A 26,114-nucleotide genomic window follows, 5' to 3' on the forward strand; every position below is an offset into this window, starting at 1 on the left:
TTTGTGTACATGTTCATACAGTGCATCGGTGTATGATTTGGCAGTTGTGCAACTATTCTCTATTTGCATGGGTGCCATGAAGTTAGCCACCTCTGTTCTAAAGAGCCTAAAGTTTTTCATGGTGGTGGTGGGGGGTTTAGTTTCTCAATGGTCGCCCATGTTAGTAATGACCAGGTCAAGGATGTTGCTACCTCTAGTGGGGTTAAGAATGAGCTGGTCCAGGGCAGTGAAATTAATGAATTCCAGGAAAGGTTGGGCAAGTGTATTGGTACAAGTAGTTTTCCCAGTTAATGGAGGGGTATTTGAAGCCATCCAGTACGAGTGCGATAAGTTTAGACCCTAATATTCTCCAGGGTGCGTAGGAATGTGGAGCGAGTGTCTTGGGACATGGTTGGGACCTATAACAGGCTATGACCTGAATTGCTGTCTTACCCAATGTTACCTGCACCTGAAGTATCTCTGGTGCATTATGCTGGGCTACCAATCTGGAGGTGTACGCATCCTTTATGAATATAGAAACACCATCGCATTTGGTGAAATGCAAGTTCTGGGGCCGAAAGGTGTGGAATGAGTTATAGCCTAGTAGTGCAGGGGTGCTTTCTGCTGTCTTGAACCAGATCACTGTTACAACACAAATGTTGATGTTTTAATTTAAGGAGTGCTTTGAGTAAGTGCATTTTGAGATTTAGACTTCTAGCGTTGAGCAGCATGACCCTCAGATTACATTTGTTTGTAGCTGTTACAGCGGTAATTTGGTCTTTGGAACACCACCTAAAAAAGGCACTATAGGGGTGGCAATAACCTTGGCCAATATCCGGAAGCCTAGGGGTGACAGATGCAGGCCATCTCTGGCAAAGCATCGTGGTCTATCAATCATGTCATCCCAGGCAGATACTGGATCCCCTTAGAATGACACCAGAAACTTAGCCAATTGTTGAAATCAATCATTTTCTGTTTGTACTATGGTATCATTCTGGGTGATGGTAGGATGCTGCTCAGGGCTAGGGTCATACCTGCCTGGGCTACATAATCCGAGAGCTCCTCCATGTCTCTCTTCATGTAGTCCTGGGAGGTACATCTCTGGTCATTCACACCCACATGTACAATGACAGTGTCATATTTGCACCTGTTGTTGAGGGACACGAGTGTGTGCGTTATGTGGTGGATTCTGCCACCTGACAGGCAGATGACTGTTACTTTCTCCTTATTCAACCTAGGAGTGGGACATCAGTGTGCCTTACTATCAAGTCACCTATGACTAGTGTGCTGGGCATTCTGTTTTGCCTTAGGGGCTTTGAGTGGCACATTGTTTAGGAGAGTTGTGTCTCGTGGTTAGTGTTGTGTTGTGGTGGTCAAGTGCATTTATGCCTTGGAGGGCTCTGCTGTTTGGGTAGATTTTTATTGAGAGCCTTCGCAAAGGTGGGCGAGTGGTTTGTGTTTATATGTGAAGGCAGTGCTGGTGTGTGTTCTGGAGGGCTGTGTGTTCCATGTGGTGTGGTGCAAGTGTTGACCTTCTCCTCTTGACCAGCGATTCCGGTCTTGGCTGGAGAGTGCGTGGCTTCCAATTTGGATATACAAGTGCATCTCTCGCAAGTCTGAATGTTGGGAGGTAAGAGGAGAGGGTTGTCAGTGTACATGAGGCAGTAGCTACATTGCCTCAGAATGCTCAAGCTCACCAGGATAATAGGAGAAAACTCAGGGAACTGACCTTTAGACATGGCTGGAAGGGTGGGCATTAATAATAAGTACTGGAGCTGTTTCTTTGTAGAACATTTAGTGCTGGTAGCACTTGTGTGTGCTACAATATTTGCTACAAGACATCTGGTATGGTAAAGTGCTAGACTAATAAGCTAGTAAAAGTGCAGGAGAGGAGAGAACTAGCAGATCTAAGGGAAAAATTGAAGAGCAGACTTTGGCACCTCTCAGAAGCTTACAAACCATCCTGGATACAGCAAATCTGTATCTGGACTAGACTAGTTGCAGGAAAGGCGGGAAACAAGTGCAACGTAGGCTTTTAAACCAGAAAGTTGAAAGAGATGGAAAAACTGCCCAAATGCCCAATAAACTACAAATTATGGGCCAGAAACCACTCCTCTTGTGGTAGATAGGCTAACTAGTGCTTATCACTTCCCACTGATAAGCTAGAAGGGTTTTCTCCAACACAGAAAGGCTTGGGGGGGGGGCTCAGAAGCTTACATACAGTCCTGGATACAGGAAATCTGTATCTTGACTAGACTAGTTACAGTAAAGGCGGGAAAAGCACAAATGCTTTGGTTAAGTAAGTGCAGTAATATATACAGTTATATAAATACATTTAAAAATACAATTCGTTATGGTAGTTTTTTTTATGTCCGTTTGACCTTTGAGTAGTCCCAGCGGAAGACTTATCTGAATGGTGGTAGTAGGGCTAGCCATGGTCAGTACAGGTACATTGCCATATGAGATTGAGGTGGGCTTTTAACTGGGTTTTAAAAATGGGACTGCTGTTTTGCAATCTGATATCTGGTGGAAGAGAATTCCAGATTTTGCAACTGTGTAGGAGTAGAGAGATTCACCAGCACTGTGTCTACACTTAGCTACTTCAAGAAGGGCTTTGTTTGTGGATCTTAGTTGGCGAGCAGAACTGTGAAAAGTTGAGTAAGCCTGAGAGATCAGGAATCTTGTTTGGGTGGTACAGCAAGTAATGAGCCATGGTGAGTTGGTTATAGTTTAGTAAGTTGGCGAGTTCTAGCCAACCTAAGTGTTTTAGTGAGTGACAGTGGTGGGAGCAGAAATTAGAGTTGGTTGCAAATCTAGCTATTATAGTACATGGATGATTTGTGTAAGTCTGTCTTGTTAAGGTTTGTTAATACAGGGGATGCATAAAGCAATGTAGAGAGAAGGTGAGTTCTGGATATAGTAATTTTGGTGTTTTTGGTTAGTTTTTGCGGTACAGGATTCCAAGTCTTTTTATGGACTCTGGATATAATTTGTGCTATATCTTTGTCGGACTTTAGGTTTTGGTCAAGTATTACACCAAGAAGTTTAGTTTGTGATACTGAAGAGATTTGGGTGTTATAGCTTGTGATACTGGTGATACTGGGGAGATTTGTGTGTTATTGGCAGAACTGATAGAGAAAAGACCAGAAGACTCAATAGTTTTGGTGGGTGGAAAGCATAAGTTGAGTCTTTTTGGGGTTAAGTATTAGTTGTGTGTTTTTTAACCAGTTTTCGATATTGGAGAAGGCCTCTTGGGTTTTAGTCTGGAGTGTTTGGAGTGTGGGTGCTCAGCAGATCAGTGTAGTATCATCTGCATATTAGACTATTGTATCTTGCTGGGTGGCGGTGTGGAGGGTGTTTGTAAAGATATTAAACAGTACTGGTCCCAGTATGGATCCCTGTGGTGCACCTACTGTTACTGGGAAAAGGGTTGACAGGGAAGGGAATTATGCCACTTAACTGCTTGTTGGCAGTTGGATAGGTAGTCTTGAAACCAGAGCAATGAGGAGCTGTGTAGGCTGAGTTTGGCTAAGATAGTCCGATTATGTTTTAGGTCTTGTGTAGTTTAATCAAGGGAGGACAAAAAGTCGTCTTTAATCAGCAAACATTGGAAAATACTGCACAGTGTGCACGAGGACTGCATCCCAGCTTAAAGGCTGAAGTACCTTTGATAAAACCCCACCAAAATATGTACTTGCTAGGATTTTTCTTGATGTAATTACACTCAACTGTGAACCAAACTTAAATAGTAACAATTTCTTAAAGAAAAGAAGCCCACATGCCTTCTGACAGGTGAAATAGAGTAAACATGTCGAAGTATCTGCCTGCAAGTTCCAAATGCATCCACTGCATGACCAGCCACCTTATTATGACAATGTATTTGATGTGCTGATCTGTAAAAACAGATCATAGAAGGAAGAGATCCTGCCTGTGTAGTCATGTACAGTTTAGTTGACCCAGGAAACTTTACGCTGGGGTGTGTCAGAACTTGTTACAGTTCTAAAACAGGACACCTCCAAAAAATTACTCAGGAAGCTTTAACAGCCACTGAAACATGACTTCAAAACTCAGCTCATGCTCAACCCAAAAAAGACCAAACTACTACTATTTTCTCCCAAATCCCTCTCAGGAAAAAAATGTGAAGGCCTCTCTCTTGATAATACAACCACTGAAGACACTTCTCATAGCAAATGATTAGGGGTGATAATGGATGATAATCTAACCTTCGACCTGCATATACAAAAAACCCCATCAAAAAATAGAGATGCCTTAACAGAGCCAAAAACTCACTCACCAACTTAACTAAAAGTACACTTGGCACTACTCATGTCTTCCCCCACTCTTCTTTATGGTACCCCTGCCCTTACCAAGCTGCAGGATTCACAAAAATGAAAACCCGAACAATGCTATAACAAGGTTAAATTTGAGCACACAGCCCTTTCAGAACCCACAATGCTAGTTGCTAAATTTGCAGCACACAGCCCTTTCAGAACCCACAGTGCTATAACAAGGTTGTTACACAGCCCTTTCAGAACCCACAATGCTATAACAAGGTTGCTAAATTTGCAGCACACAACCCTTTCAGAACCCACAATGCTATAACAAGGCTGTTAAATTTGCAGAGCACAGCCCTTTCAGAACCCACAATGCTATAACAAGGTTGTTAAATTTGCAGCACACAGCCCTTTCAGAACCCACAATGCTATAACAAGGTTGCTAAATTTGCAGCACACAGTCCTTTCAGAACCCACAATGCTATAACAAGATTGTTCAATTTGCAGCACACAGCCCTTTCAGAACCCACAATGCTATTAATAAGGTTGGTAAATTTGCAGCACACAGCCCTTTCAGAACCCACAATGCCATAACAAGGTTAAATTTGCAGCACACAGCCCTTTCAGAAACCACAATGCTATAACAAGGTTGTTAAATGTGCAGCACACAGCTCTTTCAGAACCCACAATGCTCTAACAAGGTTGCTAAATTTGCAGCACACAGCCCTTTCAGAACCCACAATGCTCTAACAAGGTTGCTAAATTTGCAGCACACAGCCCTTTCAGAACCCACAATGCTATAACAAGGTTGCTAAATTTGCAGCACGCAGCCCTTTCAGAACCCACAATGCTAGAACAAAGTTGCTAAATTTGCAGTACACAGCCCTTTCAGAACCAACAATGCTATAACAAGGCTGTTAAATTTGCAGAGCACAGCCCTTTCAGAAACCACAATACTATAACAAGGTTGTTAAATTTGCAGCACACAGCCCTTTCAGAACCCACAATGCTATAACAAGGTTGCTAAATTTGCAGCACACAGCCCATTCAGAACCCACAATGCTATAACAAGATTGTTAAATTTGCAGCACACAGCCCTTTCAGAACCCACAATGCTATAAACAAGGTTGTTAAATTTGCAGCACACAGCCCATTCAGAACCCACAATGCCATAACAAGGTTAAATTTGCAGCACACAGCCCTTTCAGAACCCACAATGCTATAACAAGGTTGTTAAATATGCAGCACACAGCTCTTTCAGAACCCACAATGCTCTAACAAGGTTGCTAAATTTGCAGCACACAGCCCTTTCAGAACCCACAATGCTCTAACAAGGTTGCTAAATTTGCAGCACACAGCCCTTTCAGAACCCACAATGCTCTAACAAGGTTAAATTTGAGCACACAGCCCTTTCAGAACCCACAATGCTCTAACAAGGTTGCTAAATTTGCAGCACACAGCCCTTTCAGAACCCACAATTCTCTAACAAGGTTGCTAAATTTGCAGCACACAGCCCTTTCAGAACCCACAATGCTCTAACAAGGTTGCTAAAATACGCACAGCCCTTTCAGAACCCACAATGCTCTAACAAGGTTGCCAAATTTGCAGCACACAGCCCTTTCAGAACCCACAATGCTCTAACAAGGTTGCTAAATTTGCAGCACACAGCCCTTTCAGAACCCACAATGCTATAACAAGGTTGCTAAATTTGCAGCACACAGCCCTTTCAGAAACCACAATGCTATAACAAGGTTGTTAGATTTGCAGCACACAGCCCTTTCAGAACCCACAATGCTATAACAAGGTTGTTAAATTTGCAGCACACAGCCCTTTCAGAACCCACAATGCTATAACAAGGTTGCTAAATTTGCAGCACACAGCCCTTTCAGAACCCACAGTGCTATAACAAGGTTGCTAAATTTGCAGCACACAGCCCTCTCAGAACCCACAATGCTATAAAAAAGTTGCTAAATTTGCAGCACACAGCCCTTTCAGAACCCACTATGCTATAACAAGGTTGCTAAATTTGCAGAACACTGCCCTTTCAGAACCCACAATGCTTTAACAAGGTTAAAATTGCAGCACACAGCCCTTTCAGAAACCACAATGCTTTAACAAGGTTGTTAAATTTGCAGCACACAGCCCTTTCAGATCCCACAATGCTATAACAAGGTTGCTAAATTTGCAGCACACAGCCCTTTCAGAACCCACAATGCTATAACAAGGTTGCTAAATTTGCAGCACACAGCCCTTTCAGAACCCACAATGCTATAACAAAGGTTGTTAAAATTGCAGCACGCAGCCCTTTCAGAACCCACAATGCTATAACAAGGTTGTTAAATTTGCAGCACACAGCCCGTTCAGAACCCACAATGCTATAACAAGGTTGCAAAATTTGCAGCACACAGCTCGTTCAGAACCCACAATGCTATAACAAGGTTGCTAAATTTGCAGCACACAGCCCTTTCAGAACCCACAATGCTATAACAAGGTTGCTAAATTTGCACACACAGCCCTTTCAGAACCCACAATGCTCTAACAAGGTTGCTAAATTTGCAGCACACAGCCCTTTCAGAACCCACAATGCTCTAACAAGGTTGCTAAATTTGCAGCACACAGCCCTTTCAGAACCTACAATGCTATAACAAGGTTGCTAAATTTGCAGCACACAGCCCTTTCAGAACCCACAATGCTATAACAAGGTTGCTAAATTTGCAGCACACAGCCCTTTCAGAACCTACAATGCTATAACAAGGTTGCTAAATTTGCAGCACACAGCCCTTTCAGAACCCACAATGCTTTAACAAGGTTACTAAATTTGCAGCACACAGCCCTTTCAGAACCCAGCACTGTGTAGCACTGAAAAGCCTAATTTGGTTACAACTGCCACATCAGCTAACACACATACACAACTTCTTATCACCTATAAAGTTATCCAGCATCCGTCTGCTGTCCAGCACTAAAAATGTTCTACACAAGTACGTCCCCAGTCGGTCACTGTGATCCAGCGACCAAAAACTCCTGCCTACAAATCTAGCAAATTTGCTGGACATTATCTGTACTCATACAAGGTTGCTAAGGCCTGGAACTCCTTATCTGTATCCATCAGGTCTGCCCAGCCAGATAGAGTCTTGTAAATAATTCTATGTAATTTGTATATATTAATATAATCCACGGGCTGGTTTTACAAATGTAAAAGAGAACTATATGTTATGATTAAACTATATGTTGTACAGAGGTTCAAAAATGTAACCACAGTGCACTCTGCTGGAAGAAAGCTGATAAGTCAAGCATTGCATGACTGTTTGATTTCAAATTCGGAGACATAATGTCTGAACCAGCAAATTCTTTCTATTGTCTTGAGACCAGAGTTAATTGCTACATGTATGATGTCTTTTATTGCTGCGGTTTTCTGGCCAGGTACAATATTACAAAGATATGTTAAACTCTGAGTTTCTGTTAGCCTGGGAAATTAAACCAGAGAAGTGTCAAGAATGATGTAATCTAAAATGAGTCAGCAGTGATATATTATCAATTTAAGACTTTCTCAGAGAAGAGAGAATTACAATATTTTGGATTTGGTCTGAACCTGAATACATCAACTCACCAGTACTCTGCCTTTTCTCTGCATGTATCCAAGTTATTTAAAACATTGTTTCTCTTAGAAATAGAAAACAAAATACAAAGATTAGACTAGATATTTCTATATTTATGTCAGACTATTCTATAGTATTATTTTAAGCATTTTCCTGTGATCTCTGAACTCTTGACTAGCACAGTGTTGAATTGAGGATATTTATCTTGTGTTTTTATTTATTATTAAATATTTTTAAACCTTTCAACTGTGGCTGTTTTGTGTAGAGATAATTTCAGCTCTAGAGTACATTGCATGTTTATAGTGATACTGTCCAAGCCACTCCAATAAGCCTTGCTGTTTGTTATACTTACTAATTGGATAATATTGCACCATAAAATTGGACACCCTTTGGTAAGGACCTTATTAGTAGCTGATATTACTGGTTGGTGGCAATGATCTCTACCTTATAGCCTGGGCAAGCAAAAGGGCATAGCATGAGAACTTGTGCCAGCCGTCCCCAAGATTGTCTGTCTGTTGTATATAACTTGTATCTCAAAGTGCATGTGTGTGTGTGTCAGCTACTTGGGCAGGGAGACGAAGCACTTATTGTACAGAGAGGATGCTGGAGGTTTTAGCTTGACCTCTAAGCTGAGACTTGTGCCCTATAGCTGTGTCAGTGGAGAGTCTTACTGAGGATCTGAAGAGAAAGGGAGAAACCAGCCTCGGACTGACTGTGATCTCTGTGTGCTCTTAAGGGAAATTGTACTTTGTTTAGTGATGTTGTTGATTTGTTGTGTTGCTGTGTTGCCATTTTGCATACATTCGAAGTGTGGCTTTAATGCTTTTCTTAAGGAATTGTCTAGTGTTAATTACTTCCTTGACTGAATCATTGGTTTTATACGTTTTTATAAAAAGCTGTTTAATTGTTTGCTATTTTGTCTGAAGGAGAGGCACCGACCACTCCGAAAGCGCTAATAAAATAGTTTGTGATTTTATCTTCATGATCGCTCAATTTCATTTTTGCTTTTTTGTGGTTTATTAGGAAATTGTACTTTACTGTGTGTGTGTACTTGTAATCCTTCCCAATGTGGATACCCCTCACTGGTGCTAGTGGTGAGGATTGAGGCTCCTTGATTACTGGGCCAGTGCATGGGCATTGCATATTAATTGATTGGCAGTGGTGGGATATCCACACCACCATATTAATTGTTTGGCACATACTAATTTGGCTTGTAGTGGTGTGGACAGTGAATTCCTGTAGCTTGTGTACAGTGATCACTGAAGGTGTTTTTTGTATCAGCCATGCAGCAAAAATTCAGAGTTCAGATCACAACTGCTTTATTTCTTTTGTTAGCTTAGTCAGGGAGATCAGGCAAGCATGTCAGAAGAGGAATAAGGCAAGCTGACAAGGAGGTAGTTGGCTGGGATGTGCCAGACCAAGGGACTGGTGCACAGAAATCTGACAAAGGCAGACATGATTGCAGCATTGGTCACAGCTGCAGCAGAAAATAGCTACCAGGACAACGATCAGACTGGCCATGGAGATGTATAACACTCGGAGAATGGACAGCTCACCTTTCTGCAGAGGACTTAAAAATTCATCTGGAGCTAGAGAGACTTGAGTTGAAGGCTAGGCATTTGGAAACACAAGCAGCAGAGAGACTGAGATGTCTACAGCTGAGGAAAATTAGAAACTGGTATGCCTGGAAGCTGAGGAGAAGGAAAGGCAGAGGGCAGCATGTAAAGGAGATGCTGACTCTTCGCCAGGGTCATGGAGGTAATGGGGAAGAGAGTAACCGAACCTCAGAAGCACAAAAGGTCAGTAAATTACTTCCGCAGTTTACAGAGGGGGATCATTTTGATAGTTTCATTCATATGTTTGAGTGGGTATGTAAACAGTATGATGCTGACCAAAGGTTCTGGGTATGGTTCCTGACTCCCTTACTCCATGGTAAAGCTGTAAATTTACTTTCCAAACTGTCAGACAACGATTTCTTAAATTATACTGATGTTAAGAATTGGTAGCTAGAATTTTTAAGCTAACACTTGAAGCTTATAGGAAAGTTTCATGAGCATAGATGCAAGGCAGATGAAAGTGTGTGTGAATATGTTGCTGAACTGAGCACTTATTTTCATAGGTGGGTGAGTGGGATGTCAGGTCACCACTTTTGAAGGGCTGGCAGACCTTTGGTGAGGGAACAAGCCCTTAGCACTTTGCCTGAGGACATGAGTATCTGGTTAGCTGATAGACAATGTGCTAACTTCAGATGAATTGGGGAAGAAGTGAGACCTATACTTAGCAAACAGGGCATCCCCCTGCACAGGAAGGGACCCCAGTACTGCTCATGTATCAAATGTTTTAAATGCAACCAGTGTGGCCATGTGGCATACAGATATCCATGGAGGCAAGGTGGGGAACATAAGGTGAGGGAGCCTGGGAAGGACAAAATATAACAGTAGGTTGTCTTGTAACAACAGCAGTACCAAACTACCATCCTGCAGATATCCTGATAGGGAAGAATTTTGAGGCAGTACCATGTATTAATGCAGTTACACACAGTCAGGCTAGGGGACGAGCATGTGGGTCTGGTAGCCTGGGGGAGACCCAGTCAGACTGCATACTTGCAGCCAGGACTGGTGAGGTGGTTACTTCAGTGAGAGAGCTGCTCTGTAGCAGTGCGACTGAAGGTGAGCCACAGCTGTTTGTGGGTACTGATGTTCCCTTGGACAGAGTGACTGCAAAGATAGAGGTGAATAGTAGTACCCAGGCTGACAGAGATGCACCACTCTCAGAGGATGCCAGACTTCCTGTGGAAGGGGAGGTGGAAAGAGTTACAAAGCGAGAGTTGAGACAGGCTCCTACCTGGGACAGAGTGGGAAGTGGGAAGATCAGGCCAGAATCTGCCGAAGTGGAAGCCATTCAGGCATGGCCTGCACCTGTTACCAAAAACAGGTGAGGACATTCTTAGGGCCTTGCAGGCTACTACAGAAAATGTGCCCCCAGTTATAGTACCACAGCTGGTCCCCTCAAAGACCTGACAAGGAAGAATAGGCCAGATAAGGTAGTGCAGACCACAGCATGTGAGCAGGCATTCCAGAAGCTGAAAGAAGCTTTCCGAGGACCCCCATGTTAGCCAGTCGAGATTACAGTGAAGAATGTGTTATGCAGGCGGATGCTTTGAACCATGGGGTGGGGGCTGTACTTAGCCAAATTTCTTCAGAGGGAGAAGAGCACCAAGTGGTTTATCTCAGTCATAGGCTGCAATCCAGGGAGAAAATACAATGCAGCTGTAGATAAGGAATGTCTAGCCATAGTGTGGGCACTGCAGAAAATTCAGCCTCATCTGAATGGAAGGAAATTCACTGTAGTTACAGATCACAATCCCCTAAAATGGTTACACAGAGCCAGCAAAATGCTAAGTTGCTAAGATGGAGCCTAGGGCAGTACCACAGTGGGATTAGGAATGTCAACGCAGGTGGGCTCTCAGATAGCCCTAACCCTCTCAAGCAATGTTTCTCAAGGGTCACTTGAAAAGTTCTCAGGGAAGGGAGAAATGTGAAAAACTGAAAGGTTGCCAGCCCAGCCAGATAGAATCTTATAAATAATTCTATGCAATTTGTAAATATTAATATAATCCACAGGCTGGTTTTACAAATATAAGAGAGAACTACATGCTATGATTAAACTATATGTTGTATTGAGCTTCAAGAATTTATCCACAGTGCACTCTGCTGGAAAAAAACTGATAAGTCAAGCATTGTATGACTGTGCGCTCTGAAACTCTGAGACGTGATGTCTGAACCAGCAAATTCTTTCTATTGTTTTGAGAACAGAGTTAATTGCTAGATTTTACATGTATAATGTCTTTTATTGCTGAGGTTTCCTGACCAGGTGCAAGATTACAAAGATATGTTAAACTCTGAGTTTCTGTTAGCATGGAAAATTAAACCAATGAAGTGTCAAGAATGATGTAATCTAAAATGAGTGAGCAGTGACGTATTATCAATTTAAGACTTCCACAGAGAGAGAGAATTACAGCATTTTCAATTTAGTCTGAAAGTGAAAACATCAACTCACCAGTACTCTGCCTTTGCTCTGTACGTATGCAAGTTATTTAGAACATTGTTTCTCTTAGAAACAGATAAAAATAGTAAGATTAGACTAGCTGTTTTCTATATTTATGTCAGACTATTTTACAGTATTATTTTAAGCATTTTCCTGTGATCCCTGAACTTTTGACTAGCACTGTGGTGAATTGAGGAGATTTGTCTTGTGTTTTTATTATTTATTATTAAATATTTTTAAACCTTTCAACTGTGGCTGTTTTGTGTAGAGATATTTAAGCTCTAGAGTACATTACATGTATATAGTGATACTGTCCAAGCCACTCCAATAAGTCTTGCTGCTCATCATACTTACTAATTGGATAATAATAATATTGCACCGTAACATTGGACACCCTTTGGTAAGGGCCTTATTAGTAGCTAATATTAGTGGGTGGTGGCAGTGATTTCTACCTTATAGCCTGGGCAGAGAAGGGGGCATAGCTAGAGAACTTGTACCAGCATTCCCCAGGAGTGTCTGTGTGTTTGTATATAACTCACATTTCAAAGTGTGTCTGTGTCAGCAACCTGGGTATGGACACAAAGCACTGGTTGGAGAGAGGGTGCTGGAGGTTTTAGCCTGACCTCTAGGCTGAGAACTGTACCCTATAGCTGTGCCAGCGGGGAATCTTATTGGGGATCTGGAGAGAAAGGGATAAACTAGCCCAAGACTAACTGTGATCTCTGTGTGCTCTTAAGGGAAATTGCACTTTACTGTGTGTGTACTTGGTATTCTTCTCAAAGTGGACGCCCCTCACTGGTGCTAGTGGTGAGGACTGAGGCTCCTTGATTACTATGGGCATCAACACCCTCTCCCATATTTCAAAACACCCTGAAATACTTCCTAGCTAAAATCTGGCTCTGTTGTTGCTCAAATTCAGGTTAAACTATATCTCTAAATGTGAACCAGAACTTTTCATTCCTCATACCGCCTTACTCACCCTTCTTCACTTACTGCCTTACTATCTAATTCTCTTCCCTGATTTCTCTCTAAATATACCATAAGCTTTTTTTCCCTCACTTCTTATTGCAATTCCTGTTCATATGAGACTAACTAACCTTTAATTTCTCTACAAACTATCTAAAATTTCTCCTTGTATCATTTCTTAACCAATGTTTCTATGTTGTATCTAATTTGTTATAACTGCAAATGTTTTTGTTATATTTTTGAAAATTATAAAATTATTGTTCTTAAAACATTTTGTAATAATTTGGAGCTTTACTCCTCAGGCCTCCGCTGAAAATCTTCTACCCAGATGGAGTTTCCTGGTAATCAAATGTCAATAAATAAATAAATTTTGAGTTAGTTATCCAGACAAGAGAATAAGGAAGCAGACATGTAATGCCACTGGTACTGATGACAAATGAACTGAAAATGAAGACTTCTGTCCTTTAATGGGAACTTTACATATGGCCTCATAAATGGATGAATTACTATGTTGAAAATGAACATCTGCATGTCTATGGAGCAAAACTAGTTCCATTATTTAACACAGGGAGGGGAAAGCTGACTCCACAAATACTACACAAAAATAACTATTTTTAAATCGTTCAAGTTCAGAATGTAACGAAAACCTTACTGCATTTTTTTTGGCATCACAAAACGTGAGGAAAATAATCTTTCTGATATTCCAACAAAAGCTATTTAACTCTTCCTGCAAGAATGCTAATGTTTCCTTAGATCTTTTGAGATACCAGCACTAGCCCACCTAAGTAGGGGAGTCTATCATGTTTACTGTGCAAATTGCAAAATTATCTTGTTTGCAGGCAAGCTGAATAAAATTTCTTACAAAATACAGGTGTGCAAAATTAATTATGATCTTACCTCACTTACAAAATACAAATGAATGCAACAAAGATTGTACCTCATTTACAAAATACAAATGGATGTAACATTAAATTAAGATCATACCTCACTCCTATCTGGTAGAACATCCCTGCACTGCTGCACGTGCAAATTATTATTCTAAAACGAGAAGCTTGCCAAATATCTTCTCCATCTTTGCTGTAAGACTTCACAATTTCATCCATGCTCTGTTAGGGCAAAACAAAAGCCATACAAATGTACATTTCATTGCTTAATTTGCATTTCTGTCACTACAGACATGTAAACCTTATTTAAAACGTGTATTCAGGATCTGACAAGATCTTATGGTACAAGTGCTCTTCAAATAAAATAAAACTAGAAAGTACCAGACAGCACAACATACATTCCACTCATATAACAGTACCTTAGGCAAGGGTACAAACATAATTAGTATTCTGCAACTGTCAAACCATCCCAATGAGAGTGCCTCTTCTGCTATAAAATTCCATGAGGACAGTTACTCCGCCGAGAGTCAACATGTTCACCTTGCTTAATTAATTTTATTTAAACATTTGCTTACTGTGAAAGTCTGACTTGGAACGAAGCCAATTTTCAGTGGAGGCCCAGGGAGAAACGCTCCAGATGTATATCTTTGTAACCTGGGAGGAAACTGCAGTACCCAGAGGAAACCCGCACGAATGCAGGGAGGGCATGCAGAGTCCACACAGAAGGTACCTCAGCCGAGAAATGAACTGGAGAACCTCTTGCTGAGAGGCAACAACACTATCGCTGTACCATCCATAAATCCAATAATCTGATAGGGTCTGCAAAACAGCACATAAATTATACTTACTGGGAAGTTAGCATGCTAATTATACAACCATCACATTATCTACATCACATCGGACAGTACTGTAGGCTTGCAGGTAATTCACAAATAAATGGATATAACGATCGGGTGCAAACTTGCTGCCATTTCAGAACAGAAGGCACTTACAAAAGAGAGGAGGAAGGATGCTCTATTCTAGGGTATGAGATCCATTACTGAATGAAGTAATTAATAAGTTTATAGGTTCATAGGTGTGTACTAGGCTAATGGCTCTGGAGCCTTTACAAGTCTAGCCCATAGAAGTGCCCTGGCATTGTGCTGCCCATTACTTCCCATTGTCTCTATCAAGTAAAGCCAGTGGAGTGATCCCCGAGGTGAACTTTGTAGTTCCCACCCACTAGTGAGGTGCTCTGCTTGACATGTATGGGAAGTCTATTCCAGAGCATGGGTTATGAACCTGTTCCTCCACCATGATTTGTTGACTGTGGTAATGAGGTTTAGGTCTCTGGAGTGTGTGGTGCAGAGGGATTGGGATTTCTTTAGAGGTAGCATTTCTAACAGAGCTGGGTCAGACATGGCTTTGCAAGTCAAGCAGAGATCGGCTCTTAGTAGACAATGAAAGACAAAGAATAGCTGGAGTTCTTTGGGTCTGTCCATGTAGGACATGTGTTTAAGGCCTGGGATCCTCTTCGTGAGGTACTTTTGTGGCCTCTCCAGCTGTTGCAGGTGTCTAATGAGGTACATGCCAAATGGGCCATTTATACTCTACGATTGGTCTAATGAGAGAAGAGTACAGAGAAATAATGACCTCTTTCTTCCTGGATGCAAAACCCTTGGTAATGAGCTGTGCCACACAGAAGGACTTTCTGACCACAATGGCAATGTGGTGGTCGAAGGAGACATTACTGTCAACCTGTGTCCCCAGATCTCTAATAACATCTTCACAGTGTTCAGTGGGCTCCCATCGATGCAGTAATTAGTGGGAACTGAGGTTTTCCCAAAGGGGATGACGAAGCATTTTTTGGCATTAAGCTTAAAGCCATGGTTTCGACACCAGTCATAGGTCTCAGTGAGGCCTTTCTGTAGGATGTCTAAATCACTTGGGGAGTTGCTCCAAGCTTGCAGTCATCTGCGAATTTGGTCAGCCAGAGTCCCTCTGTGTTGGCCTGGACTTCTGAGAGGTAGATGCCATACAGAAGAGGATCCAGGACCGATCCGTGTGGGACTCCACTCGTGACTGGTCAGCAGTCTGACTTGGAGTCCACTACTTTCACACTGTGTTCTGTTATTCCAATTTACAACTCACCTAATGATATAGGGGTTGATGCCTAGTTTGGTGAGTTTATCACTAATTCTTGAGTGAGAAATGGTATCAAAGGCCTTGGCCAGATCAAGGTAGGCTGTATGAACTGCCTTACCTTCATCCACCGCTCTGGAGACTGACTCAAAGAAGTCAACCAGGTTGAGCACGAATGATCTACCTTTCACAAAACCAAATTGCGTGGGATCTAGAGTTTGGAGATTCCCTATATCCTTGTTAATTAGGTCCATGATGATGCGGTCCATAGCCTTACATATCAGACCTGTCAGGCTAATGGGGCAATAATCTAACTTTTTCTACAGACTCATTTAACAGCTCGCACCTTAAAGTACACACTGAACCCATCATATAAAACGATCTTAAAAGTGGAACCCATGAAGTGGGTACATTGTTCTGCTACTTTCAACTTGTGCAACTTCATAAAGCTTTTCTAAATGTCTAGGGTTTCTATTCTCATGGGATCACATCTTTTAGCCCATACATAATATTCCTACAAAGGGGTTAGGAGACATGCACCCTTCAATAGTCCCCAGTTCTCGACCATAACATTAACTAGGTTCCAGAAGCAAAAACACCCTTCTACTACTGCAGGACAGAGCATGTGTTGCAACTAAGAAATATTTCAAAGTAAGGGCACGTGCATATAAAGAGCACATGAAGGCCGCAGTGCAATTTTGAGAGTGCAGTAGTCAGTCTGTTTATAATTTTAAGTTTAAGTTACTACGCCTCAGTCCTGATGTGTTTGTATATAATAAAGTTGTTTGAACTGAACCTACAACTGTTTGTTTTATCCTGACCAGACGAGCGACATGGTTTCAAAACCGGGATGGAGAGTGCATCTTCTTCAAGCCATGAGGTGTAGACTTGATGGTGAAGGTACATTGAGCAGGTTGGATGATACAGTGCTCAAACAATGAAAAAAGGCCAGAAATGAACTTCAGGTAACCAAAACTTACATAAATGTTTTATTTTGTAAAGAAAGGGATAACAAGCATTCAGAAAGCACAAAACGCATTAATCAAATGAGTAGCACAAAAAGCATTATTGATTAAACTAAATATGTGAAACCATGATATTTGATAGAATTATGAGAAATACTCATGAGGAGTTACTTTCGATTTGAATAACGAGCATGTTAAAAGTAAAACGAGCACAAGTCAAGTATAACAAGCATGATAGGAGGTCAAATGGGCATAACGAATACAATAAAAGGGCAAAATAAGCATAAAAAAAGCAAGGAGAATGCATTTTTTTTTAGTAAATGACCATGTTTTGACATGAGCTACTATTTCGCATTGACCAAAGCTATTCAAAGTATCACAGACTAAGTTGTTTGCAGACTGTGTGCTTTATTAATGTACAATTACTTCGAAGAGTTTACTATGTGCAAAGTACAGTCAGAATACAGTCACTTCGAAAGTTTCTTGTGCTTTGTACAGTTCACTCACAAAATGCAGTAATTTCAAAGTCTTTTTTTACTGGTAAGAGGTGGTTTCGTGAAATATGTAGATTTTGAAGTGTTCTTGTGGTACGGAAACATTTCACAAAGTGCAATTATTTCTAAGACTCTGTTGTGCTATTGGGCATAATTACAAGTTCTGACAAACTTCTGGCATATGTGTGTGTATGTTCGTACATAATTCCAAGGGTCTTTATTACTGTGTGTTGATATGGCAGAGGCATTTCGCAGACTCAGTCGACTTGTGCTTGATCATAATACTGCAGAAAATTGGAGAGTATTTGAGCAGGAATACGATATTTTCATACAAGCAGCTTTTTCTGATAAAGCTGCATGTATGAGGGCATTTATTTTCCTTAACTTAGTGGAGTCAATAGCCAATGAAAGAGAGTGCTCATTTGTGTATGCACCAGCAGTATATGCAGGAGAAGGGGAGAACCACCATATTGTTGTATAAGCTGAGTCAAGGGACGACCCTGAGTGCTTGAAACGTAAATTTAGAGAAAATATGTAACCCATAGACAAATGTTACATGGGTAAGGCACCTATTTTATATAACAGACCAAAAGCCAGGAGGAACTTTTGCAGCTTATATTACCGACTTGAGAAACAAGGATAAAATGTGCAGATTTGGTGATCTGAAAGATGAGTTGATAAAGGATAGGCTTGTGTGTGGTGTTGTTAATTCTGCAGTGAGAAAGATCTTGCTTCATGACAGTGATTTAACTTTGAGCAAAGTTATAGAGATTTGTCAAATACATGAGCTTACAAGAAAGGCTCACAAATATGCTTGTAAGTGATAAGACTATGGTTTCAACAGCCTCTAGACCAAACGTAGACAGCATGCAGCCCGTGGCTAACAAACAGCCCTAAGCACATGGCAGCTGCAGCCCCTGCAGAATTTCCAGGGAGAGCCCGTAACTTTCCAGCAAGTTCTAAGACTAGCTCAGTAAAACAGACATGATCAGTGCAGCACAAAGGTGAGTCAGCAAAACTTGAGTCAAGCCTTATTGTTAACTGTCGTAATTGTGGTGTCAATCATGAGTCTAAAAGAAATAAGTGCTTAGCATTTGGTCAGCAATGCCACAAGTGTAAAAAATGGAATCACTTTTAAAAGTTGTAAATCAGGCAAACGTCATTCATTTATTAGGAAAGGTCACTCAGAAAAGCAGTTGATCACATAGAAAGCTGCAACTTTACTTTCTATGTAAATGGTGCATCAGTGGTTGATGAAAAGGTTAATGCAGTAGATCTGTTGGCAAAGAATGAAGTGTTTTGTACTGTCCTGATCACGGGCAAACCTACTGAGCTCAAAGCAGACACTGGTTCAAAGTGTAATGTTATGTCAGCAAAAATATCTGCTACAGTAAGAGCTGGTGAACAACTTAATTTGGCCAATTGTGTGAAGCTTGTTGCTTATGGAGGTGAGGAGAGTCAAACCGAAGGATCAGTAGTGCCTTCATGCCATTCGGCTGGGAATAGTTGCAAGTTGCAGTTTTATGTAGTCAGAAGACCTTTGCAGTCATTAGGTCTCGGAAACCGTTTAAGAATGAAACTGCTTTCTTTTACCAAAGAAGTCCATCATGTAATCACATGCTCTAGTTCGTTTCACCAATTTTCTCAGAGTATGCTAATATTTTCGGAGACAAGCTAGGCTAAACTTCCAGTTGTGTACTCCATGAAATTAAACCCAGAGATCAGTCCAGTGGCCAGACCAGCAAGAAAAGTTTTTAGCTATGCAGGACAAAGTGAAGGTACAGTGAGATAAAATGATACAACAAGGTGTGATTTGTCCAGTCACAGAACCGACTGAATGGGTGTCTTTCATGGTAGTTGCTCATAAAAAAAGCTCAGATGAAATCAGAATATGTACTGACCCAAGAGACTTAAAGCATTAAAGAGGCTCCACCATCCTATTTGTACAGTCGAGAAGGTTGCTACCCTCATGCCAAATACCGCTGTTTTCTTCTGTCTTGGATGGAGAGAGTTCATTTTGGCAAGTAATGTTTGATCGCAAATCTTCACTACTGACTACATTCAGTACCCCATCTGGTAGATACAGATTTCTCAGAATGCCTTTTTGAATAAATTCTGCCAGTGCTGCCAGTGAAGTCTTTCAACATACAATGGATACATTTCTTTCAGGTTATGCATGTGATATAATAGTAGATGATTTACTAGCTGGAGGCAATGGTGAAGCAGAGTGTGACAGAAACCTCAGGAAAGTTCTGGACAGAGCGCATGAAGTGAATTTAAAGGTCAATCCTCATGAAATGTAAATTTCAGGCTACCAGAAGTTACTTATGTAGGTCATTTATTTACCAGTACAGGCTTATGACCAGACCCTTCCAAACAGCCATTTGGGTTGCCAGCTCCAGACAATGTCCAAGCCTTACAGTGTTTCCTTGGTATGGTTAACTATTTGGGCAAACTTATACCAGACTTCAGTGAAATATCAGCACCTTTAAGAGAGATGACTCGCAAAAATGTTGCCTGGTTATAGCTGGACCACCAGCAGAGAGCATTAGAGGCCCCACCATCCTATGTGCACAGTAGAGGAGGTTGCTACCTTCATGCCAAATGCCACTGTTTTCTTCCGTCTTGGATGCAGAGTTCATTTTGGCAAGTAATGCTTGATCGCAAATCTTCACTACTGACTACCCAACACACTAGTAATAGGTGACTCTAAGTCAGGCTCACTGACGTCCAACTCACTAGGCTGAATAAGGAGAAGGTTACTGTTAGCTGCCTGTCAGGTGCCAGGATCCGCCACATACCAAAAGCACTCAGGTCACTCCAGAACAAGTACAAATATGACTCTGTCATTGTCCATGATGGTGTGAATGACCTGAGCCGTACCTCCCTGGACTACATGAAGAGAGACATGGAAGAACTCCCTGATCACGTACCCAGGCCGGTATGACCCTGACCCTGAGAAGCATCCTGGTCTCACTAAGAATGATACCACGATATAAACAAAAAATTATCAGTTTCAACAAATGGCTAAGTTTCTGATGTCATTCAAAGGGGATCCAGTGTCTGTCCACCTGGGATGACATGCTCGACAAGCCACGCTGCTTTGCTAGAGATGGCTTACACCTGTCACCCTTAGGCTTTCGAATACTGGCCAAGGCTCTTGCCACTCCCATAGTGCCTTTTTCAGACAAGGCTCAAAAGACAAACCCACCACCATAAATAGCACAAGTAACAAAAAACAGAATAATGCTACTCAATGCCAGAAGTCTAAACCTCAACATGCATGCACTCGAGGTACTCTGCAGTATGGAGAAAATCAATATATGTGCAGTAACAGAAACCTGGCTTAAGACTCCAGAGAGCACCCCAGCACTACCAGGCTACAACTCATACCATACATTTCGGCCACAGAACCCGGACTGAAATACAAAAGATGGGGGCATATCCATATTCATCAAGGATACCCACACCTCCAGGTTAGTGGCACAGCATGATGCTTCAGAGATCAGCCACGTGCAACTATCAACTGGCAAAACTGCAATTCAAATTGTAGCTTGCTACAGATCACCCACCATTGTCCCAGGACCCCCATTCCACGTTTCTGGAAACACTGGGAAACATAAATGTCCTACCAAACACCCTAATATTCAGCGATTTCAATTACCCAAACATTAACTGGGAGAACTACTCAAGTACTAACTCCCTTGCCCAACATTTCCTAGAATTTATAAACTCAAACGCCCTGGATCAACTAGTCAACACTCCCACCACAGGTGACAACATATTGGACCTGGTCACCACCAACATGGGCGACCGGTGTTCCACACCGGAGGTCAACCCGTCGCTGGTTAGATCTGACCATAAACAAATCACTCTGGATATCCGCATTCCACCCCCACCCCCGGACAAGGAAACACAGTGAAAAACTTTTCAAAAGCAAACTTCACGTTATTTAAGACCAAAGTGGATAGTTTCAAAGCCCCCATGCTAAAGGATAATGCTGTCCAAGCTGCAAAATCTTTGACTAATGCATTCTACGGGCATCTACAAAAATGCATGGATCGTGCTATCCCAAGCAAAACCAAGACTCACCCCTCCAAGAAAAGGAAACCAGTCTGGTGGACCCCTGCCATAAACAAGCTATACAATAGGAGGAAACTAGTACAGAAAAAGAGTAAAATCCCAAGAAGGGAAGACATCCCTGATCAGTATCAGCAAGAAACTACGATTCCTCATAAAATCATCCAAGGCGAGCTTCGAAAAAAAATTGCCAAAGACTCCAAAGATAACCACAAGGCATTTGTTAGCTATGTCAAGAATCTAAGTGGCAATGCTCAGATCTGCTCGGAGTTAGTGCAGAATGGCACAAAATACACTGAACCGACTGATATCGCCAACATCCTGGCAGACAGGTTCAGTGCAAACTTCACCCCCCTCACCCCCAAAAGGGCCCATAACCATACCAGAAGAATGTAGAGCCCCTGAAATCACAGACACTCGGGTTAAAACAGCTCTCTCCAAAGCCAAAAACACAGCATCAATGGGACCGGACGGTGTCCCAGGCTGCGTCCTACATGAGCTCAAAGACGAACTAACCCTCACCTAAACACACTGTTAAAACTCAGCCTCTCCACAGGCTATGTACCCATAGAGTGGCGCACAGCAATGGTTATTCCGCTCCACAAAGGTAGAGCCACAACAGACCCGAGGAACTATCGCCCTATAAGCCTGACTAGCTCGGTCTGCAAAGCTATGGCGCGCATCATCATGGAACTCATTAACAGAGACATCGGGAACTTCTAAACACTGGACCCTACCCAGTTCAGCTTTGTTAAGGGTAGATCATGCCTTCTGAACCTGGTGGATTTCTTTGAGACAGTTACTAAGGCTATAGACGAGAGAAACGTGGTACACACAGCCTACCTAGACCTCGCAAAGGCCTTCAACACCATTCCCTATTCTGGTATTATAGACAAGCTCACCAGCCTGAACATAAACCCCTATGTCACAAGATGGTTTGCCAACTGTCTCATGGACAGAACCCACATGGTGAGAGTTGCGGGAGCTAGGCCCGACTCTAAACCGGTTACAAGTAGTGTTCCCCACGGCTCAGTCCTTGGACCCCTCCTGTTCGGTATATACTTCTCAGAGGTACAGGCAAGCACGGGAGGACTATGGGTGACCAAGTTCGCAGACGACTGCAAACTAGGGGCTATAATTGCCTTTCCAGCTGACACAGACATCCCCCAAAAGGGTCTCACTGAGATGGATACCTGGTGTCAAAATCATGGCCTCAAGCTAAATGCCAAAAAGTGCATAGTCATGCCCTTTGGAAAAAACAAAGTACCCACAAACTACCGCATAGGTACTAGCCCCCTAAATACGGAAGTCGTAATAAGGGATCAGGGAACCCAAGTAGATAGTAATCTCTCCTTTGATAATCACATTGCCAAAGTGGTTAGAAAATCCTTCTATGTGGCCCACCTAATCACAAAAGGGTTCGCAGCCAGATCAAGAGAGGTCATTGTGCCCCTCTACTCATCACTCATCAGACCCATCATAGAGTACAACATCCCATTTGGGATGTACCTTACAAGACACCTGCAACTGCTGGAAAGACCACAGAAGTACCACAACAAGAGGATTACTGGCCTCAAACAGATGTCCTATGCAGCTCGACTGAAAAAAAACCTCCAGCTGTACTCGGTTGCATACCGCCTACTCAGAGATGATCTCTGCCTGACAAAGACGGCCATGTCCAACACAGAACTGATGGACATGCCCCACCTAAAGAAAACCATATCCCCTCGAGCCACACGCTCTAGGGATCTAAACATCAACACAACAATAAATAGGACGTGCTGGAGAGATAGATTCCTGTCCCAGGGACTTCCCATGCTTTGGAACAAGATTCCAATCTACATTAGGCAGAGCTCCTCGCTAACACTCTTCAAGAGAAACCTTGACGAGTGGATGGGAAACAGAAAGTTTACCCCGAGGATCACTTCAGTGGCTCTGCTGGACAGAGGCACAGGGAACTAATCTAAGGGGGCGGCGAAAGCTAACACATTCTGGCTAGGCTTATAAAAGCCTTCGGGCAGATAGCCTAGTACCCAACTATGAACCTATATAAATGTAAGATTGCCTTTGTCACGTGTAAATTTAAAAGATGTTGGAGAAAAAAAACAAGGCATCAACCCTTATATCGTTAGGTGGGTTGCAAATTGGCTCACAGATGGAACACGCAGTGTGAAAGTAGCAGACTCCAAGTCAGACTGCCGACCAGTCATGAGTGGAGTCCGACAGGGTTCGGTCCTGGGTTCTCTCCTGTTTGGCATCTACTTCTCAGAAGTTCAAAACAACACAAAGGGACTCTGGCTGACCAAGTTCACAGACTACTGCAAGCTGGGAGCCATTAACTCCTCAAGTGATGCACACATCCTACAGAAAGGTCTCACTAAGACCAATGACTGGTGTCAAAATCATGGCCTTAAGCTTAATGCCAAAAAATGTGTCACCCCCTTTGGGAAAAATCCAGTTCCCACTAATTACCACATTGATGGGAGCCCACTGAAGGCGTTAAGAGATCTGGGGACACAGGATGACAGCAACCTCTCCTTCGACCACCACACTGCCACTGTGGTCAGAAAGTCCTATGTGGCACATCTCATTACCAAGAGTTTTGCATCCAGGAAGAAAGAGGTCATCATTTCTCTCTACTCTCCCCACATTAGACCAGAGTGTAATGCCCTATTTGGCATGTACCTCACTAGACACCTGCAACAGCTGGATGGGCCACAAAAGTAACTCATGAAGAGGATGCTAGGCCTTAAACACATGTCTGCCCTACATGGACGGACTCAAAAAACTCCATCTCTTCTCTGTCTTATATCATCTACTAAGAGGCGATCTCTGCTTGACTTATAAAGCCATGTCTGACCCAGCTCTGTTAGAAATGCTACATCTAAAGAAATCCCAATCTCTCCGCACCACATGCTCCAGAGACCTCAACCGCATTACCACACTCAACAGAACATGCTGGAGGGACAGGTTCATAACCCAGAGGACTGCCCATGCTCTGGAAGAGACATCCTATAATAGATAAATGATTTTAATTAAGAATTTTAATTGGTTAATAAGTCTTAATTGATTAACTAACACTGAGGATTTGTATATAAGGGAATGTATTGTGATGTTATTTTGTCTGATGAAGTCTGGTGTCACAGCCGAAAGCGCTTACCTTGGATTTTATTTCTATTTTATTAAACTTAGATTGTGCTTGGAGTTGTTGGTTTGGTTTTTATTAGTTGAATTTTATTTGGTTATGAGTATGGCTTCTGGCAGCTCACAGGACGCAGTTCCAGGTGTATCTAGGATGGAATTTGAACTGTTGCAACAATCTGTTATTAATTTAACCCAATTGATCCAACAATTGAGTTGAAATACTGTTGTTGGTAATGGGATGTTAACCCAACAAGCTGAGAGGCAAAGGACTGATAGTGAAGAGAGTCAGTACAGTATTCCACCAGGACAGAAGCAGTAACAGCATTTTTCCGGCAATCTAGTTCCTAACTAACATCGGAGCTATCGACTTGTGACTTAGACCTGCAACAGTGGTTGAACCAAACTGATGGTGGGTCAGGACATTTGGGTAAGAAATTACCTACCACTGGTATTATGCTACATTATTTTCATGACTTGGTGTAGAATACAGGAAAGTAATGCATGAAAATGTGTATTTCAATGAATGTATTAAACGTAAACAAATACTGAAATGTTAACATTACTGAAGTATCTGACAGGGCTAGTAGAGAACAGCACATTACACAAAGAGCTGATCCAAATGTGTGATCAGCAGGAGTGCGAACTTCTTGAAGTTTTAATTAAGCATAATTCACTGAAGATGGAAGAACTAAATCAAAAAATCATTGCTCTTGACAACAAAATTAAGCATGATAATGCCATTTACTGCTTGCCAAACCCAGTATCAGGACATTTTCATCCAGGTTGACAATTATAGTAAAATCGTGTCAGAAAGAAAAACCCGAAAGTTACAAAGAGACCAAATGGATTATTCCAGTGGTACAGTGCACCCTAAGCCATTATGTGGGCAATCAAACAGGGAGGAAGACGTTACTGAAGGTGCCAATAGCAGAAATGAAGTTGTTGCTGTAAATGGAAATGTATTATCTGAAAATCAACAGTCTGTCCCTTTAGAAGACGGCCAGCTTCGGAGATTGGAGTGACTTCGAAACAAGAATATGAATTACCCCAAATGGGGGAATGCAGCAGGGGTTCCATTCAATCGGAACAAACAGAGAACAGTTTCTTATTTATGTAGGAACTTTCATTAGAGCTGGTAGCTGAACAGACTGACAATGTAACTTACCAACTAGTTACAAACCAAACTGGAGACTTTAAAATGTATAATTATAGCTTGTTTAAATTTGGCTGTGAATATGCAAATATTTTTTGTAAAGGTTTAACATTTGTGCCAAACAAATGAGCAATTATTACTGATTTAATAACAGATTTAAAAGTTGTATACTAGAAAGATGAACTTGGCTTTGCTTTTTCAAGGGGCACCTACATCTGCCATTATACATATTATATCTCCGGTCCAGCTGGTGAATCTGGGAATCTTGAGGCAATGTTATAACTGCCTCATGTACACAGACAACCCTCTCCTCCTCCCACATAACACAAATACTTGCAAGAGATGCAGCTATTTAGCCAAACTGGAGGCTGAGCTCTCTCAACTCAGGACTGGCAAGACCAGACAGGAGGA

General features: G+C 42.0%; 1 protein-coding gene across 1 annotated transcript in view; it reads right to left on the reverse strand.

Annotated features, from left to right (window-relative positions):
- The window catches only part of LOC122815091 (RNA helicase Mov10l1-like), a 1,410,002-nt gene that overhangs the window by 5,848 nt on the left and 1,378,040 nt on the right, over positions 1-26,114 (reverse strand). Inside the window, exon 18 of the mRNA XM_044087332.1 lies at positions 13,847-13,968. Coding sequence (XP_043943267.1) covers positions 13,847-13,968 — 122 coding nt within the window. The remainder of the gene's footprint in view (positions 1-13,846; positions 13,969-26,114) is intronic.

The sequence above is a fragment of the Protopterus annectens genome, chromosome 11.part0, assembly GCF_019279795.1.
Source record: "Protopterus annectens isolate FY-2018-M chromosome 11.part0, PAN1.0, whole genome shotgun sequence".
Classification (NCBI taxonomy): Eukaryota; Metazoa; Chordata; order Ceratodontiformes; family Protopteridae; genus Protopterus; species Protopterus annectens.